General features: G+C 38.0%; 1 protein-coding gene across 2 annotated transcripts in view; it reads right to left on the reverse strand.

Annotated features, from left to right (window-relative positions):
• Window positions 1–19,078, reverse strand: part of LOC104998660 (solute carrier family 22 member 10-like) — a 25,774-nt gene extending 6,696 nt beyond the window's left edge. The window contains exons 1-6 of one of the 2 annotated variants that reach the window (XM_010853960.1): window positions 18,415–19,078; window positions 17,577–17,680; window positions 5,909–6,063; window positions 5,637–5,829; window positions 4,399–4,522; window positions 3,586–3,701 (exon numbers count right to left, since the gene is read on the reverse strand). In XM_010853960.1, the coding sequence (XP_010852262.1) occupies window positions 3,586–3,701; window positions 4,399–4,522; window positions 5,637–5,829; window positions 5,909–6,063; window positions 17,577–17,680; window positions 18,415–18,816 (1,094 nt within the window). In that variant the 5' untranslated portion in view covers window positions 18,817–19,078. The remainder of the gene's footprint in view (window positions 1–3,585; window positions 3,702–4,398; window positions 4,523–5,636; window positions 5,830–5,908; window positions 6,064–17,576; window positions 17,681–18,414) is intronic. The other variant, XM_010853961.1, reaches the window with a different exon arrangement.
• Between the last annotated feature and the right edge of the window lie 1,140 nt (window positions 19,079–20,218).

Consider the following 20,218-nt stretch of genomic DNA (forward strand, 5'->3'; position numbering starts at 1 on the left):
CTCCAAAGAAGACATACAGATGGCTAACAAACACATGAAAAGATGCTCAACATCATTCATTATCAGAGAAATGCAAATCAAAACCACTATGAGGTACCATGTCACACCAGTCAGAATGGCTGTGATCCAAAAGTCTATGAATAATAAATGCTGGAGAGGGTGTGGAGAAAAGGGAACCCTCTTACACTGTTGGTGGGAATGCAAACTAGTACAACCACTATGGAGAACAGTGTGGAGATTCCTTAAAAAACTGGAAATAGAACTGCCTTATGATCCAGCAATCCCACTGCTGGGCATACACACTGAGGAAACCAGAAGGGAAAGAGACATGTGTACCCCAATGTTCATCGCAGCACTGATTTCTCCAATTTTAGAAGTAAAATTATCATAAATAATTACATGGAGTCACTTGGACTGAAAAGAGATCAAACCAGTGAATTCTAAAGGAAATCACTCTGAATATTCATTGGAAGGACTGATAATGAAGCTGAAGCTCCAGTACTTTGGCCACCTGATGTGAAGAGCCAATTCACTGGAAAAGATGCTAATGCTGGGAAAGATTGAGGGCAGGAGGATAAGGAGAAGACCGAGGACGAGATGGTTGTTTGGCATCATCAACTCAATGGACATGACTTTGAACAAACTCCGGCAGATGGTGAAGGGCAGGGAAACCTGGCTTGCTGCTGTCCATGGGGTCTCAGAGTAGGGCACAACTGAGTAAATGAATAACAAATATATGAAAATGATACTCCTTCTGTCTTTCTTTTGTCTGAGTCCCTGAGCATAGAGTTGGCAGTGACAGGGAAGTGTACCTGCTGTGATCAGCAAATTGGATGCTACATAGAAATTGAATGGAGAAGACCAAAACCAGGAATTTAGAAAAATTACTTTTTGAAGTTTGTCTGTATGCTGTGAGTCTGACATCTCCTACCTCAAACCCAATATTGTAAACCATTTCTCTTTTCTCAGTTCAGTTCAGTTCAGTAGCTCAGTTGTGTCTGACTCTTTGTGACCCCATGAATCGCAGCATGCCAGGCCTCCTTGTCCATCACCAGAAACTAGTGATTAAAACTGTGAAGGGACCATGCATGTCTTCTTGACCTGGGAGCATAGTATTCTGGGTTTTAACACAAATCTGGGGAATTCAAAGTTCATATATGATTTCTTAGGGCTAAGAGAATATGTGAGAATTCAAAAGAGCAAACATACATCTACTGCACTGTCAGAAATGGAATCAAATGTTCCAACTTGGGATCAACCTTTTACCCAGAAAACATCTAAAGGAAAAGAGTCCACTTTAATGAACTACTACACCCTGAGAGAGCTAGACTTAGACATTACAACAGAAGAAACACCACAGATCACAGCAATTGCAAGCAAGTCCTCTCTTGACCATTTTCTCTGCTTTTTCCTTCCCTTCTGATTGTCTAGGATTCAGGAACAAAAGTCTGTGTCCTAGTGGATATGGGAAAGGTGAAAAAGCACAATGCAGTTAAACACAGAAGCAGCCTACTAGGGTATTCCTAGGAAGATGTAAATTGTACAATACAATAGCTACTTTCTTAAGCTTGGGGAAGGTCTATATTGTCATGTATGCTTTTCATTCTTGATTGTTAAATCTTCAAAAATTTAGAATTATATTTAAAATTTCTCCTCTTGACTCTACCAAAATACAAGTACTTATATACTCTCATGACATAATGAACGAGATTTTCACAGGAACCATTGTGCTAACACTCAAATAAAGTGTTAGTCACTCAGTCGTGTCTGACTCTTTGCTATCCCACGGACTGTAGCCCACCAGGCTCCTCTATCCATGGGATTCTCCAGGCAAGAATACTGGGGTGGTTTGACATGCCCTCTTCCAGGGGATCTTCCTGACCTGGGGATCCAACCCAGGTCTCCTGCACTGCAGACAGATACTTTACCATCTGAGTTACCCGGGAAGCCCCAACACTCAAATAAGCTGAATCCAAATTGAAAACAAGTAACAGTTCACCAACACTGGAGTACATGTAGACATTGTAGCTTAATCATCTGCTGCTGCTGCTGCTAAGTCGCTCCAGTCGTGTCCAACTCTGTGCGACCCCATAGATGGCAACCCACCAGGATCCGCCGTCCCTGGGATTCTCCAGGCAAGAACTCTGGAGTGGGTTGCCATTTCCTTCTCCAATTCATGAAAGTGAAAAGTGAAAGTGAAGTCGCTCAGTCGTGTCCAACTCTTAGCGACCCCATGGACTGCAGCCCACCAGGCTCCTCGGTCCATGGGATTTTCCAGGCAAGAGTACTGGAGTGGGGTGCCATTGTGGAAACTAAATTCCTAGGGAGGAGAACAGCCTACTTTTATACACAACAGAATGGATGAATCTTCATGAATGGGCATAAAGAAAGGGGGCTGTCTCTGAACCCATCTGTCATTTACATTATGTAAAAGAATCAGGCAACATTTATCTGTAGTGAAGAAGATAAGAACAGTTGTTAATTTTTATTTTTCACAGGAGAGGGTAGTGAGGAGAGAATAGAGTCAGGAAGTGGTGCTGGTGGTGGTTATTGTGCAACTGGATAGTTGACATAGGAAATCTTGGGAAATTTGAATTTTCTGTCTTGATCTGGAGGTTGGTTACATTTTTACATATTGGCGTATTCATTGATTTGTATATATTCCTAATCTCTTCAGGTTTATGTATTATTTTTTAATTAAAATATTTTATTATAAAAGTATTTCTTGCACACAGAAAAAGAGAATAATATGTATCCACCATTTCAGCACATTGTCTAATTGCTTTACTTATTTACTCACTTAATAGCATTAAAGTTTTATAGATACAATTGAAGCTCCCTATATGTTCCTTCTTGATCTCTTCTCCTTCAATCCTCGAAAAGGGGCTGATACTTACCATTGACATGCTTGCTCTTCTTACACATGTGTATATCCTATGCACACTGGTATAGTATTGTATATAAGATTGTTTTACCTTTTTTCAATGTAAAACAATTGGCGTCATGCTGATAAATCACAAATCATTCTGAATTTTTCTTTTTCATTATGTTTTTACGGGTGCATCTATGTTGGTGCAGTTGGCCCTAGTTCAATCATTTTAACAGCTGTAAGATATTACATTGTACAAATGTACAAATTTGTACAAATTACATTGTACAAATATGCTACAAATTATTCATTAGTTTTCTATTAGCAGATTAGAATTTTCTGTCTTGACCTGGAGGTTGGTTACATTTTTACATATTGACATATTCATTGATTCATATATATTCATGATCTCTTCATGTTTCTGTTTTAAAATTTTGCTTCAATTAAATTGAAAGATAAATATAGAAAAACAAGTGCTAAGATCTGTTCTTAATGGAAGTTCTCAACAATAGTCTCCAGTTAAGACACAGATAGAGTGATAAAATCTAACTAACTCTTCATCATACAATCAGTTTCTTGTGAGTCTTAGTTGGTGTTCCCCACATCTTTTATTTTCAAATCACCATCTCCCTCTCACAACACTTTTGTAACCTTTGAAATAAATAGTTTTATGCCCCAACTCTTTGAATGTTGCCATGCACTGTGAGCAAGCCCACCTCACAAAGAACAGAAGACAGATTCTTTTTCGCAGCTTGGGTGTGCGGAATAAGTCAAACACAGTAGTTTTCATCTGTGCTGTCTTCAGCTCCTCCTGCATGGTCACTCTCAAACCCTTCAACAACAGCAAACACATATCATTTGCCAACATAGTTCGAGGTATAGTGGTTAGCATTGGATCCCAAAAGGACAGAAATGATGTATTCCCTTTCTTTCTGCGTGTGTGTCCTAAGTCACTTCAGTTGTGTCTGATTCTTTGCTACCCTATGGACAATTCCCCACCAGGCTCCTCTGTTCATGGGATTCTCCAGACAAGAATACTGGAGTGGGTTGCCATGTCCTCCTCCAGGGGATCTTCCCAACCCAGGGATCAAACCTGCATCTCTTATGTCTACCTCCATTGGCAGGCAGGTTCTTTACCACTAGCACCACCTGGAAAGCCCCTCCTTCTTTCTAGGGTAACATATTATACATGAAACCACAAGTGTGAATGTGATATGAAGGAGTATGTAAGGAGTTAAGGGAAACTCCAGGAAATTAAATGGCAACAACAAAATTTTGAAAATGAGGTCATGGTATCCAAGGGAGTACAGAGCCTATAGATTCAATTCAGGAAATGAACTAAAGGAAGTAGTTGCACAGCAAGCAAAGCTTCTTTTCTCTGAAATAGACCTGAAAGATGAGAGAACTGAGCTTGTCTTCTCAACTAACTGCCCTGTTAGAAAATCAGCTTGTCTATCTCAAGAAGAAGAAGGCAGGTGTCAGTTTATTTCTTCTCTACAACCCTTAACCACCTTCCCTTCCCTTCTCACCTCCATGTTCAGGGTTGCTTCAGCATTCTTCATTCCATTTCTGTGTGCAACTTTCTTAAGTTCCTTTAAGCCCTCATCTGGTTTATTGGTGATAATCAGCCACCGAGCAGATTCCACCAGCCACCTGAAGAAAGGCACATAAGTGCAGTCAGCTCTCTTTTTTAATGTATTGTATGCTTCTTGACAGCAGATGCTTTTTGCCTTCCATCTATATCCACCATTTCATTTGTTGGATCCACAGACCTTGGAGTCAAATTTCCTCTCTGCTTACTCAGGAAGAGAATTTCCAAGAAGCTTATGAAGTTTAAGGTGGAGAGTCCTTCATATGCATATTCTCTTTGAAAGCTTTGCATGGGATCTAACAACTTTGTGAATATAGTATATATTTATAATATATATTCTTTTAAAAAAGAAGCCCCCAAATGATGTAAGCTTATAGCCCAACAAATATTGCAAATACTCTTGCTGCTACCAACACTGTTGGTACCTAACTACACAAGTGAGTCACTTGTTTACATCTGCCTCAGATTTCTCATCAATAAAATGGGGACTGTAGTGCCATCTTCTTTGTAGAACTGGAAAGAGGATAAAATGACTTAGGAGATGATTCTGACAAGGACTACACTCTGCTCCTTCTTTGAACTCATCTCAATGTATTAAATCTATAGTCATCCTTCTGTGATCACTTAAGCTGATTCTCCCTACCATAAGTAAATGTTTGTTAAAACTATTTAAGGGAAAAGGAAGTGCTGAACACATAACAGAAATCACCCTATCTACATGCCATTTTTAGTAATGTAGAAATTATGCCACTATTTTGTCAACTGGCTATATGAACAAATTTGCTGCCTCTTCCTTTATCCAAAATCAGCAACAACATAGAAAATTGCTGAATCTTTACCATATTGGATTCATTCCAAAGCTCAAAAAACAGTATTTTAAAAGTATGTCTGATTTTATACTAAGGAAAATAATATTAGCCTAACTCTGACCACTATACTGGGTAAAACTTATAAAGATGGCAGAAAATATCTAGAAACCCCAGACAGAAAAGTCATTGTTACTCTGTGTTCTGCTTCTCAAACCTCAAATCCCACAGAGTGAACAGATGAGAGACATGGGTTTTAGGTCCAAACAATACAAAATGGTCCATGGAATAAGGAAATCAATATATCTTAATTCAATATGCATTTTCATCCCAGGTTCCCATAAGACAGAGTAAGAGAGAAAGCTCATACCTTGAGGAGAGAAAGAAGACAAAGAAAGGTACAGATACCACCAGCTGCAGGGTGCGCCACTCTCGAAAGACAAAAGCCAGTCCTCCCAGCATCATCTGTCCCATACTAAAGGTACAGGCTACCAGTGTTAATATCATGGCTTTTGACTGGGATCTTGTCCACTCTATAACTGGAAGAAAATCCAAATGGAATACTAATGTCACATAAAGATGAAATTTCAAAGTGATTTTTAAGGCATGGAAAATGGGAGGAGACCAAAATTGTTGACTTACTCAGCATAATGTTGTTTGCCACGATGACCACAGCAGAACAGCCTGACCAGAAGCGTAGCGAGCAGTAAATGAGGAAGGTGGGAGCAAAGGCTGCACAGGTCCCAGAGATGGCCAGCTGGAGCAAACAGCACCTGAGAATCAACTTCCGCCCAAACCTAAGAAACAGAATCTGCTTAGATGAAGGGAATAATGATAACTTGTGGTAAAAACATAAGAAACCAAAAGAATACTCTGAAATTTAGAGAATGTTTTAACAAGTGATTCTTTGTAATTGAAAACTTTTAAAAAAGAAGGGCTAAATCAACAATAGGAATCTCCTTAAATAACACTCTTTTTCTATAGACTAACAAGACCAAAACCTCATCCTCCAATCACCAAATGGCCTCTGACACCAAGTGGCACCATATAAAATAAACTATAATGCTGGAACTTGGAAAATACCATAAGAACCCACCATACTAACATAGGTATTTAGCAAAGTAGAGAGTCTGTACAGTGTTCAGAACACAAGGGAGCTAAAAGTGTACTTAGGTCTCTAGGACCAGACAGGTTAAGGTTAAACTGATGCAAAAGATCAGTGGACAGAGTTGTTGAAGGTTTATAACTGCCATATATCCCAGCAATCCCACTGCTGGGCATACACACTGAGAAAATCAGAATTGAAAGAGACACATGTACCCCAATGTTCATCACAACACTGCTTATAATAGCCAGGACACGGAAGCAACCTAGATGTCCATCAGCAGATGAATGGATAAGAAAGCAGTGGTACATATACACAACGGAGTATTACTCAGCCATTAAAAAGAATCCATTTGAGTCAGTTCTAATGAGGTAGATGAAACTGGAGCCTATTATACACAGTGAAGTAAGCCAGAAAGAAAAACACCAATACAGTATACTAACTCATATATATGAAATTTAGAAGATGGTAACAATAACCCTGTATGCGAGACAGCAAAAGAGACACAGAGGTATAGAACAGACTTTTGGACTCTGTGGGAGAGGGCAAGGATGGGATGATTTGGAAGAATGGCATTGAAACATGTATAATATCATATGTGAAACGAATCGCCAGTCCAGGTTTGATGCATGATACAGGATGCTCAGGGCTGGTGCACTGGGATGACCCAGAGGGATGGTATAGGGAGGGAGGTGGGAGGGGGGTTCAGGATGGGGAACACGTGTACACCCGTGGCGGATTCATGTTGATGTATGGCAAAACCAATACAATAGTGTAAAGTAATTAGCCTCCAATTAAAATAAATTCATATTTTTCAAAAAAAAAGAGCCACTCTTTGATTAATCTGGATTTATAGTCTTCAAGAAGTGTGCTTTTCTAGAAAAGAATATATAAGTATCATAACCCAGACAGCAGACATTATATAAATTTCTCAGAGGAAAGAATTATGAAAGATGAAGAATGAAGTGAAAAGTAAGGTGAAGGACAAATAAGAAAAAATGAATTCTGTGTTCCATGAGCATCAAGAAAATAGGGCCTTAGTGGAGGCAACCTGGATTAAACAGGATCTGCTAATCTATATGCCAGTAATAAAAACAGATAGACAATCTGGAATTGAAAATTCCTCTGCAATCCTTAAAACATAATTCTTAAAATGCTCAAATAATTTACCCTAAAAATAGAAAATGTGAACCATAGGAACCAGCATCACCAAAAAAATCATAATTATTATCACCATCAAGAAAATAATGCAGAAAACAAACAAACAAAAAGAGAGAAATGTTCGAATGAGAAAAATCAAAACAACAACCACATCTTGAGTTGCAGTGCCATGCACATTGCTTCAGCACATGCCCTAACTGCATGGGCCAGCCTTGGCCCTTCATACTTATAACTGTGGTCTGAGTACAGGGTGGAGGTCGCTGCATGCAGCACCCTATGAGCAAGTGAAATTAGACGAAGCACAAAGGAAAAGGGGGGGAAAATATCCAAAGAAACAAGAGGCTGGAGAGGTTGACACTAGTCCAAGCTCTCAAGGCGATAGAGAGAACCACAGCAGAAGCCTTGGTAATCCCCACCACATGCTCTTCTGGGCATTGTCAGAGCCTAAGAGCTGGGGTTAGAAGAGACAGCAGTTCAAATCCTGGTGACACCAGGTTCAAGCTGGGAAACCAGTGAAGAGAGACTTCTGGGATGCTGACAAGAGCAATAGATGATTGATTTTGGATTGTAATCTTCCCACAGACAGTTGCCCAGTCCTCAGTTCTATGAGGCTTTTGCTCATCACAGGGCCACACATAGTGCTGCCCTTAGAACCTGAGTAAAAATTCGCTCCTCAGCCACAGCCTCCCAGCTCCATCCCTCCCAAGTATCCTCTTCCCAGCAGATCAAGCCCCAAACCTTTGGAGTGGGAACACTGACTCCAAGACCCTACACTACCAGAGCACTAACCCTAGGGAGTAACAAATAGTGAGAACTCACACAAAGGAAACCACTTGAATACAAGACCCAGCATCATCCAACCACCAGCAGCACCTTGTGCAAAATGCCTCACCCAAACAACAAATAAAACAAAAATACAAACCCAATCATCAGCAGACAGGATTACCACCTCACTCTGCCTTGCCCATCAGAGGAAAATCAAGCAAACAAACAAAAACTCAGCACAAATTTCACTCTATATGAAGTTTACTCAAAGCGCTGGACCAACCATAGGAGGGAAGAAACCAAAATGAAGAAAGAATTCAACCTTTAAGTCTGGGAAAGGGAGACCTCAAACACAATGAATTAAAAAAAAAAAAATAGTGTAAAGGCAGAGAAATACTACACAAATGAAGGAACAAACTAGAAACACAGAAGTCCAAATAAATGAAGAGGAAATAGGCAAACTACCTGAAAAAGAATTCAGAATAAAGATAGTAAAGATGATCAAAAACCTTGGGGGAAAAAATGGAGAAAATACAAGAATCAATTGACAAAGACCTAGAAGAATTAAAGAATAAACATACAGAGACAAACAATACATTTACCGAAATTAAAAATACTCTAGAAGGAATCAATAGCAGAATATCTGAAGCAGAAGAATGAATCAGTGAGCTGGAAGATAAAATGATAGAAATAACCTCTGAAGAGCAGAATAAAATAAAGGAATGAAAAGAACTGAGGATAGTCTCAGAGACCTCTGGGACAATATCAAATGCACCAGCATTTGAATTATAGAAGTCCCAGAAGAAGAAGAGAAAAACAGTTTATGAGAAAATTTTTGAAGAGATTATAGTTGAAAATTTCTCCAACATGGAAAAGGAAATAGTCAATCAAGTCAAGAGGCACAAAGAGTCCCATACAGGACAAACTCAAGGAGAAACACACCAAGACACTAAACAAACTAACAAAGACTAAACACAAAGAAAGAATATTAAAAGCAACAAGGAAGAAACAAGTAACATACAAGGGAAATCCCATATGCTTAACAGTTGATCTTTCAGTAGAAACTCTGCAGGCCAGAAGGGAATGGCAGGATATACTTAAAGTACTGAAAGGGAAAAATCTACAATGAAGATTACAGTACCTGGCAATGATCTCATTCAAAATTGATGGAGAAATAAAAAGCCTTTCAGACAAGCAAAAGTTTAGAGAATTAAGTACCACCAAACCAGCTTTACAACAAAAGTTAAAAGGACTTATATAGTCAAGAAATACAAGAGAAGTAAAAAGATCTACATAATCAACCCCAAACAATTAAGAAAAGGGCAATAGGAACATATATGTCAATAATTACTTTAAATGTAAATGGGTTAAACGCTCCAACTGAAAGACACAGGCTGGCTGAATGGATACAAAACCAAGGGCCATATACATGCTGTCTACAAGAAACCCACTTCAGACCTCAAGACACATACAGACTGAAAGTCAGGGGATGGAAAAATATATTCCTGCAAATGGGAAGCAAAATAAAGCTGGAGTAGCAATCCTCATATCAGACAAAATAGACCTTAAAATAAATAGGATTACAAGATATAAGGAAGGACACTACATAATGATCAAGGGCTCAATCCAAGAGGAAGACATAACAATTGTAAATATCTATGCACCCAACATAGGAGCGCCTCAATACATAAGACAAACACTAACAGACATAAAAGGAGAAATTGACAGTAACACAAGAATAATAGGAGACTTTAACACCCCACTCACACCAATGGACAGATCATCAAAAGAGAAATTTAATGAGGAAACACAAGTCTTAAATGATGCATTAGGTGAGATGGATCTCATTTATATCTTCAGGACATTCCATCCAAATGGAGAAGAATACACCTTCTTCCCAAGTGCACATGGAACATTCTCCAGGATAGACTGCATCTTGGGTCACAAATCAAATCTCAGTAAATTTAAGAAAATTGAAATCATATCAAGCATCTTCTCTGATGACAATGCTGTGAGACTAGATATCAGTTACCAGAAAAAAAAAATGGTAAGAAACACAAACACATGGAAACAAATAACACATTTCTAAATAACCAACAGGTGACTGAAGAAATCAAAAGGGAAATAAAAAAATTTCTAGAAACAAATGACAATGAAAACACGACAACTCAAAACCCATGGGATGCAGCAAAAGCAGTTCTAAGAGGGAAATTTATAGCAGTACAATCTTACCTCAAGAAACAAGAAAAACATTGAATAGAAAACCTAAATTTACACCTAAAACAACTGGAAAAAGAACAAAAAGCCCCAAAATTAGTAGAAGGAAAAAAATCATAAAGATCCCAGCAGAGGTAGACCCAGAGGGATGGTATGGGGAGGGAGGAGGGAGGAGGGTTCAGGATGGGGAACACATGTATACCTGTGGCGGATTCATTTTGATATTTGGCAAAACTAATACAATTATGTAAAGTTTAAAAATAAAATAAAAGTTTAAAAAATTTAATATTAATGAATGCATACTTTTAATCGGAAACAAGTGTGTTATTGGTTTGTGTGTGTGTGCTCAATTGCTCAGTTGGGTCTGACTCCATGGACTGTTTTACTAGGCTTTTTATTGTAAAAAGGTGATACCCATTTTAGGCTTCTTGGAAGAGCAAATAATCTGACCTTTTTTTTCCGAATGTGAAGTTCAACTCACAGGTGACTGAAAATTGATTCTAGTGATATTGAATAGCATTTCCCTTTCCTAATTCTGACTGTGTCCTTTTATAAGTAATCATCATGATTAGCATGCATCTAAACTGTTGTTACTTGGAGTACTTGACTACTCACAAATCTCACCATGATTCTGGAAATCCTCAGATTCCTGGTGTGTATTTGTTGATATTAATAGTTCTATTATCTTTATTGGTTCAATCACACAATGTCATCTAAGATGCTGCAAGACCTTGTACACAGGGTATGGATTGTGGGAAATAAAATTTCAGTTTTTATAAAAAAAAAAAAAACCCCAGCAGAAATAAATGAAAGAAGCAATACTAAAGATTAATAAAACTAAAAGCTGGTTCTTTGAGAAGATAAACAAAATTGACAAGCTTTAAGCCAGACTCATAAGGAAGAAAATAGAGAAGAATCAAATTAACAAAATTAGAAATGAAAAAGGAGAGGTTGCAACAGACAGTGCAGAAATACAAAGGATTATAAGAGATTATTATGAACAACTATATGGCAATAAAATGGATAACCTGGAAGAAATGGACAGATTCTTAGAAAAGTTGACTCTTCCAAGACTAACCAGGAAGTAAAAGAAATTATGAACAGCCCAATTATAAGCACTGAAATTGAAGCTGTGATCAAAAATCTTCCCCCCAAAAAAGTCCAGGACCAGATGGTGTCACAGGAGAAAACTATCAAACATGTAGAGAAGAGCTAATGCCTATCCTTCTAAAATTCTTTCCAAAAATTGCAGAGGAAGGAACACTTCCAAACTCATTCGACAAGGCCACAATCACCCTGATACCAAAACCAGACAAAGACAACACAAAAAAAAGAAAATTAGAGGCCGATATCACTGATGAACATAGAAGAAAAAATCCTCAACAAAATTTTAGCAAACAGAATTCAGCAACACATCAAAAAGCTCATATGCCATGATCACGTTGGGTTTATTCCAGGGATGCAAGGGTTCTTCAATATATGCAAATCAATCAGTGTGATACACTATATTAACAAATTGAAAGATAAAACCATATGATAATCTCAATAGATGAAGAAAAAGGCTTTGACAAAATTCAGCATCCATTTATGATTAAAACTATTCAAAACAGGGGTATTGGAACCTAGCCAAGGTTCCGATGTTCCAACCCAACCTACTTATGTTGAGGAACCTATCTCAACATAGTAAAGGCCATATATGATAGGCCTACAGCAAACACTATGCTCAATGGTGAAAAACTGAAAACATTTCCCCTAAGATCAGGAACAAGACAAGGATGTCCACTTTCACCACTATTATTCAACATAGTTCTGGAAGTCCTAGCTACAGCAATCAGAGAAGAAAGGAAAAAAAGGAATCCAGATTGGAAAAGAAGAAATAAATCTCTCACTGTTTGCAAATAACATGATACTGTACAAAGAAAACCCTAAAGATACTATCAGAAAACTACTAGAGCTAATCAGTGAATTTAAAGTTTTAGGATATAACATTAAAACATAGAAATCACTTGCATTTTTATATACTAACAATGAAAAATCAGAAAGAGAAATTAAGGAAGCAATCCCATTCACCATTGCAACACAAATAATTAAATATCTAGGAATAAGTTTACCTAAGGGGACAAAAGAACTATATACAGAAAGTTATAAGACACTGATGAAAGAAATCAAAGATGACATAAACAGATGGAGAGAGATTCCATGTTCCTGGGTAGAAAGAATCAATATTGTGAAAATGACTTACTACCAAACACAATCTATAGATTCAATGTGATCCCTATCAAATTACCAATGGCTTTAAAAGAACTAGAACAAAAAATTTCACAATTTGTATGTAAACACAAAAGACCCCGAATAGCCAAAGCAGTCTTGAGAAAGAAGAATGGAGCTGGAGCAAATCAACCTTCCTGAATTCAGATTATACTACAAAACTAGTCATCGAGACAGTATGGTACTGGCACAGAGACAGATATCTAGACCAATGGAACAAGATAGAAAGCCCAGAAATAAACCCATGCACCTTTGGGTACCTTATTTTTTTAAAAGAAGGCAAGAATATACAATGAGAGGCAAAGACAGCCTCTTCAATAAATGGTGCTGGGAAAACTGGACAGCTACAGGTAAAAGAATGAAATTAGAACACTTCTTAATATCATACACAAAGATAAACTCAAAATTGATTAAAGACCTAAATGTAAGACCAGAAACTATAAAACTCTTAGAGGAAAACATAGGCAGAACACTCCATGACATAAATCAAAGCAAGATCCTCTATGACCCACCTCCTAGAGTAATAGAAATAAAAACAAAAGTAAACAAGTTGGACCTGATTAAACGTAAAAGCTGTTGCACAGCAAAGGAAACTATAAGCAAGGCGAAAAGACAATTCTCAGAATGGGAGAAAATGATAGCATATGAATCAATTGACAAAGGATTAATTTCCAAAGTATACAAGTAGCTCACACAATTCAATACCAGAAAAGCAAACAACCCAATCAAAAAGTGGGGAAAAGACCTAAGCAGACATTTCTCCAAAGAAGACGTACAGATGGCTAACAAACACATGACAAGATGCTCAACATCGCTCATTATTAGAGAAATGCAAATCAAATAACAATGAGATATCATCTCACACCAGCCAGAATGGCCATCATCAAAAAGTATACAAACAATACAGGAAGCTTGGGGTTGGTGCACTGGGATGACCCAGAGGGATGGTATGGGGAGGAAGGTGGGAGGGGGGTTCAGGATTGGGAACACGTGTACACCCGTGGCAGATGCATGCAGATGTATGGCAAAACCAATACAATATTGTAAAGTAAAAAAAAAAATTTTTTTTAAGTCTAAAAACTGTAAATGCTGTAGAAGGTGTGGAGAAAGGGAACCCTCTTGCTCTGTTGGTGGGAATGTAAATTGATACAGCCACAATGGAAGATGGTATGGAGATTCCTTTAAAAACTATGGCAAAACCAATACCACATTGTAAAGTTAAAAAATAAAAATAAATTAAAAAATAAAATAAAAAATAAAAAAAACTAGGAACAAAACCACCATACAACCTAGCAATCCCACTCCTAGGCAAATACCATGAGGAAATCAAAATTGAAACAGACACACGTACCCCAGTGCTCATTGTAGCACTATTTACGATAGCTAGAACATGGAAGCAACCTAGATGTCCATCAATAGATGAATGGATAAAGAAGTTGTGGTACATATACACAATGGAATATTCAGTTCAGTCGCTCAGTCGTGTCCAACTCTTTGCGACCCCATGAATTGCAGCACACCAGGCCTCCCTGTCCATCACCCAAACTCATATCCATCCAGTCAGTGGTGCCATCCAGCCGTCTCATCCTCTGTCATCCCCTTCTCCTCCTGCCCCCAACCCCTCCCAGCATCAGGGTCTTTTCCAATGAATCAACTCTTTGCATGAGGTGGCCAAAGTATTGGAGTTTCAGCTTCAACATCAGTCCTTCCATTGAATGCGCAGGACTGATCTCCTTTAGGATGGACTGGTTGGATCTCCTTGCAGTCCAAGGGACTCTCAAGAGTCTTCTCCAATGCCACAGTTCAAAAGCATCAATTCTTTGGTGCTCAGCTTTCTTCACAGTCCAACTCTCACATCCATACACGACAACTGGAAAAACCATAGCCTTGACTAGACGGACCTTTGTTGGCAAAGTAATGTCTCTGCTTTTTAATATGCTATCTAGGTTGGTCATAACTTTCCTTCCAAGGAGTAAACGTCTTTTAATTTCATGGCTGCAGTCACACTCAGCCATAAAAAGGAATCCATTTGAGTCAGTTTTGATGAGGTGGATGAACCTAGAACCTATTATACAGAGTGAAGTGAGTCAGAAAGAGAAAGATAAATATCGTATTCTAACACACATATACAGAATCTAGAAGAATGGTACTGAAGAACTTATTTACAGGGCAGCAATGGAGAAACATAGAGAATAGATTTATGGACATGGGGAGAGGGGAGGAGAGGGTGAGATGTATGGAGAGAGTAACATGGAAACTTTCATTACCATATGTAAAATAGCCTACTGGAGTTTGTGGTATGGCTCAGGAGACTCAAACAGGGGCTCTGTATCAACCTAGAGGGGTGGGGTAGGGAGGGAGATAGGACGGAAGTTCAAGAAGGAGGGGATATATGTACACCTATGTCTGATTCATGTTGAGGCTTGACAGAAAACAGCAGAATTCTGTAAAGCAATTATCCTTCAATAAAAAAATAAGTTAAAAGAACAAGAACAACAACCACATGAACTAATTGCTATCTCTATCAAATGATAGAAATTACCATATGGGTTTAAAAAGAGATGGACTTTTATGCTGCCCACTATAGTACTTAAAATATTATAGATTGAAAGTCAATTGACAGAAAAATATATATACAATTCAGGTAGTAATAATAAGATGACTAGAGTCTTTATATCATCATTAAAGAAAAAAATTTCAAAACAAAATTTATTTACAGACACAATAATGCTGAAAACAACAAGTGTATCTTTACTCAGCAACGGTGAACTACATGAAGCAAAACTGACAGAATTAGATAACAGAATTTATGATAGAGATATATTTGATACACTGATACCTTTAATTTTGATACAACTAACACTATATAGACTTTTCATTTTAATCTTTTTAGAAGTACAAGTCAGTAATTAATTATACTCATCATATCATGGAACCATCAACATTGTCTTTTTTGAAAACTTTTTCATCAACCCAAGACAAATTCTCACAATTAAGCAATAACTCTCCATCCCTGCCCTTTATCCTTTTGAAAATTTTAAACTCTCTCTCCATTCGTTTGCTTATTCTGGATACTTCATATAAGTGGTTGCCTACAATTTCCTTTTGTGCCTGGCTTATTTCACTTAGCATAATTTTTTGAGGTTCTCTCATGTTGCTCAAAGATGGGCACGATAAAGGACAGAAACAGCAAGAACCTAACAGAAGCAGAAGAGATTAAGAAGAGGTGGCAAGAATACACAGAAGAACCATTTTTTTAAAAGGTCCTAATGATCAAGATAACCACCATGGTATGATCACTCACCTAGGTCACTCAGCAATGGTTATAGGACTGCAAAAAGTCAGTTTTAATTCTAGTCCCAAAGAAGGGCAATGCCAAAGAATGTTCAAACTACCATACAATTGAGCTCATTTCACATGCTAGTAAGATAATGCTTAAAATCCTTCAAGTTGGCTTCACAAGTATAGGAACCAAGAACTCCCAGATGTGCAAGCTAGATTTAGAAAAGGCAGAGGAATCAGAGACCAAATTGCCAACATCCATTGGATCATAGAAAAAAAAAACAAGGAAATTCCACAATGAATGTAAATTGATATAGCCACTACAAAGAACAGTATGGAGATTCCTTAGAAAACTAAAAATGGAACTACCATATGACTCAGCAATCCCATTTCTGGGCATATACCCAGAGAAAACCATAATTCAGAAAGATACTTTCAATGTTCTTGCAGCACTATTTACAATAACCAGGACATGGAAGCAGACTAAATGTCCATCAACAGAGGAATGGATAAAGAAGAGGTGGTACATATGTGCAATTAACGTTAGTTTAGTTAAGTCACTCAGTCATGTCCGACTCTGCAACCCTGTGGACTGTAGCCCACCAGGCTCCTCCAACCATGGGATTCTCCAGGCAAGAATACTGGAGTGGGTTGCCATTTTACTCAGCCATAAAAAGGAGCAAAACTGTGCAATCTGCAGAGATGCAGTTGGACCTAGAGACTGTCATACAGAGTGAAGAAAGTCAAAAAGAGAAAAAAAAGTCATATAATAACTTTTATATGTGGAATATAGAAAATAATGTAGGTGAACTTATTTGCAAAGCAGAAGTAAAGACACACACAGAAAAATGGGCATATAGATACTAGTCGGGGGAGGAGGAGTGGGATGAACTGGGGGACTGGGATTGACATAGACACACTAATATGCGTAACTATTACATAACACTACATAGTCATAACTACTATGTATAACTACTATAACCACTGTGTAACACTACTATGGATAACTAAGGAGAATCTACTGTGTAGCACAGGGAACTCTACTCAGCCCTCTGTGGTGACCTACATGGGAAGAAAATCCAAAAAAGAAGGGATATATGTATACAAACAGCTATTCACTTTGTTGTACAACAGAAACTAATACTGTAAAGTAACTATACTCCAATAAATATTAATTTAACAAATAATTTCAAATTGAATGTTCTTTCTCTAGCAACTCTTCCAGTTCCAATAAAGCAGTTTCATAATAATAATAAAAAGCTATTCTGAAATGCCCCCAGATCTTATGGTGATATCATTTCTGTGCCCAGTACAGAGATCTCCATGGCAACAAAATTGCATTCTTCACAATGAGTCCAATCCTACATTTCCATCTGTAGCTGCTTGGGAACTAAGGAAACCCCCAACACTATAAACTGTCTATCAGAACTCAATAAAGACTTATTTATGAAACAATTAATCATAAACTCTGAAAACAACACAGAGTAGGGCAGCAATGATCTGGAGCCATACCTATCTGAGAGATGACCATATATGAAGCCTCCCACCAGCATTCCAGCCATGAATAGGGATTGAGCTACTGGTTTCTGTGACTGATGGTCACAAATGAGGTCCCACTGGAAGAGAAGGAAACCAGCACAGAGGAGCTTCACAGAATCTTATAGTCTTATAGCCCTCAACGCTCACTCAGTCAAAAAGCCATCAGTGTAATTCATGTCCGCTGGCTTCTCTTTACCACATTTACTGATCTATATCATTAATGTCTCAGCTTATGCATTGTTTTCTTCTAATAATCATCAACTAAATCTTCTACGTTATATTAGGGGCAATCTTCATATTCACTTAGCACTGCATACCTCAGTGGTTCTCAATCATTTCCACACACTGAAAACTTTGAGGTTGCCTTTTCAACAACCTAGATTTTTCAACAGCTCTAGATTTCACATCTAGAGTGAAATGCACTCTGATTTGCTTGTATGACAAGTATCCAGGAAAGGACTTAAAAAAAAAATTATACAAATATTTATAATTTGCAACTAGACTGAGAGCAAATGACCAAGAATAATTTTCCACAGTTTATATCAAGTACTTCTCACATTATGTGAGAACTGATGGTTAGGAAAGTAAACTTAAACCTTTGTAATACTAAAATTCATATCTAGTTATTGATTTCACTGTCATCAATTGTGCTTGGCAATTAAATAAATAAGTAATCAGTTTTCTTAAAAGAATGAAAGACAGCTGGCTACACTATCTATTCAGTGACTGAAGACATGAATCTTCAGACATGACTTTGTGTTATTCTGAATACCCAGACCATATACTTAGAAGAGGTAAATGGGGCCTTTACCTCTGTCACGATGGTGGAGGAGAACAAGCTGTGGTCATACACCCAGCCGTCCACACAGGGCTCCGTGTCCAGGTCAGTCATGTTTGGGAAGGTCCCATTCAGGTGAAGGAGTTGCCACTGAGGGTGGAGGAAACGATGACATTTCTCTGGCTTCAAGTTTGAATCCAGTGGGATAGAGATTCTCAGGAGAACATCAGGACTGAGGAATCCAGTGTCATTATCAGAGACAGTGTCATTATCAAGAATGTGGACCCAGCAACGATGACGAGGAATGGCCGCAGTGAAGTTCTCCAAAAGTATTTGACAAACTATTATCATGAGGGAAGGAAGAATTAAAGCCATCTGAAGGATCTGGAATTTTCCCAGGCCACCAACTTCATCCAGGAGCTCCTCAAAGGCCATTGGGCAAAGGTAATCTTCAAGAAGAGTCAGAATGACCTCAATTCTAGCTTCAAAGGAGAAAAAGCTTTCCTTTCATTAATTCATGTTAGATCTGTGTGACTCACACCAGTATGTCGTCAATGTGTCCCATCCCCTCTCTACTGCAACAGAGCAGTGGGAGCAGTTTTCTTAGTCTTTCTGGAATCAGGAGGTATCACTGTTTTAGTAAAGTTATAAACAAAGTTATTTACCAAAGGCACTTCTATGTGATGTAAACCGTTAAATCTGTTTAAAGATTTACTCTCTGAAAACACTTCCCCTCAGTTATTCTGTAAAATCAATATTGGACTTCAGCATGTACATATTCTCTAAATGTGTTAAAATGAGACTGCCACACAGTCTTCAGTCATTTCCAGAAAACAGAATTTGAGACACATAGAAGTGAACTGCTTTATGATTTTCCTGTGGAAAGAAGATAAAACAAGTGTTTTTCTGTTTTTCATTGAATTTAGATTAAAATAATTAACAAAATATAATCCTTTGTTTTTAATTAAAGCAAAGTGGAATGTGGTGCAATAACTACATTTTTAAATTTTTATTTTTTTTAAATTGAAGAATAGTTGCTTTACAGAATTTTGTTGTTTTCTGTCAAACCTCAACATTAATTAGTCATAGGTATACTTATGTCCCCTCCCTCTTGAACCTCCTTCCCATCTCCTTCCCCATGCCACCCCTCTAGGTTGATACAGAGCTGCTGTTTGAATTCCCTGAGACATACAGCAAATTCCCATTGGCTATCTACTTTACATATGGTAACATAAGTTTCCATGTTATTCTCTCCATACATCTCACCCTCTCCTCCCCTCTCCCCATGTCCATAAATCTATTCTCTATGTCTGTTTCTCCATTGCTTCCCTGCAAATAAATTCTTCAGTGCCATCTTATTCCATACATATGCGTTAGAATATGGTATTTATCTTTCTCTTTCTGACTCACTTCACTCTGTATAATAGGCTCTATGTTCGTCCACCCTTTTGCAACTGACTCAAATGTGTTCCTTTTTATGGCTGAGTAATATTCCTTTGTGTGTACGTACCACAACTTCTTTATCCATTCATCTGTCTATGGACATCTAGGTTGCTTCCATGTTCTAGCTATTGTAAATAGTGCTGCAGTGAGCACTGGGATACATGTGTCTGCTTCAATTTTGGTTTCCTCAGGGTGTATGCCTAGGAGTAGGATTGCTAGGTCATACGGTGGTTTTGTTCCTAGTTTTTTAAGGAATCTCCATACCGTCTTCCATTGTGGCTGTATCAATTTACATTTCCACCAACAGAGCAAGAGGGTTCCCTTTCTCCACACCCTCTACAGCATTTGCTGTTTGTAGACTTTTTGATGATGACCATTCTGACTGGTGTGAGGC

The sequence above is a fragment of the Bison bison genome, unplaced genomic scaffold (genome assembly GCF_000754665.1).
Source record: "Bison bison bison isolate TAMUID 2011002044 unplaced genomic scaffold, Bison_UMD1.0 scf7180017864334, whole genome shotgun sequence".
Taxonomy (NCBI): domain Eukaryota; kingdom Metazoa; phylum Chordata; class Mammalia; order Artiodactyla; family Bovidae; genus Bison; species Bison bison.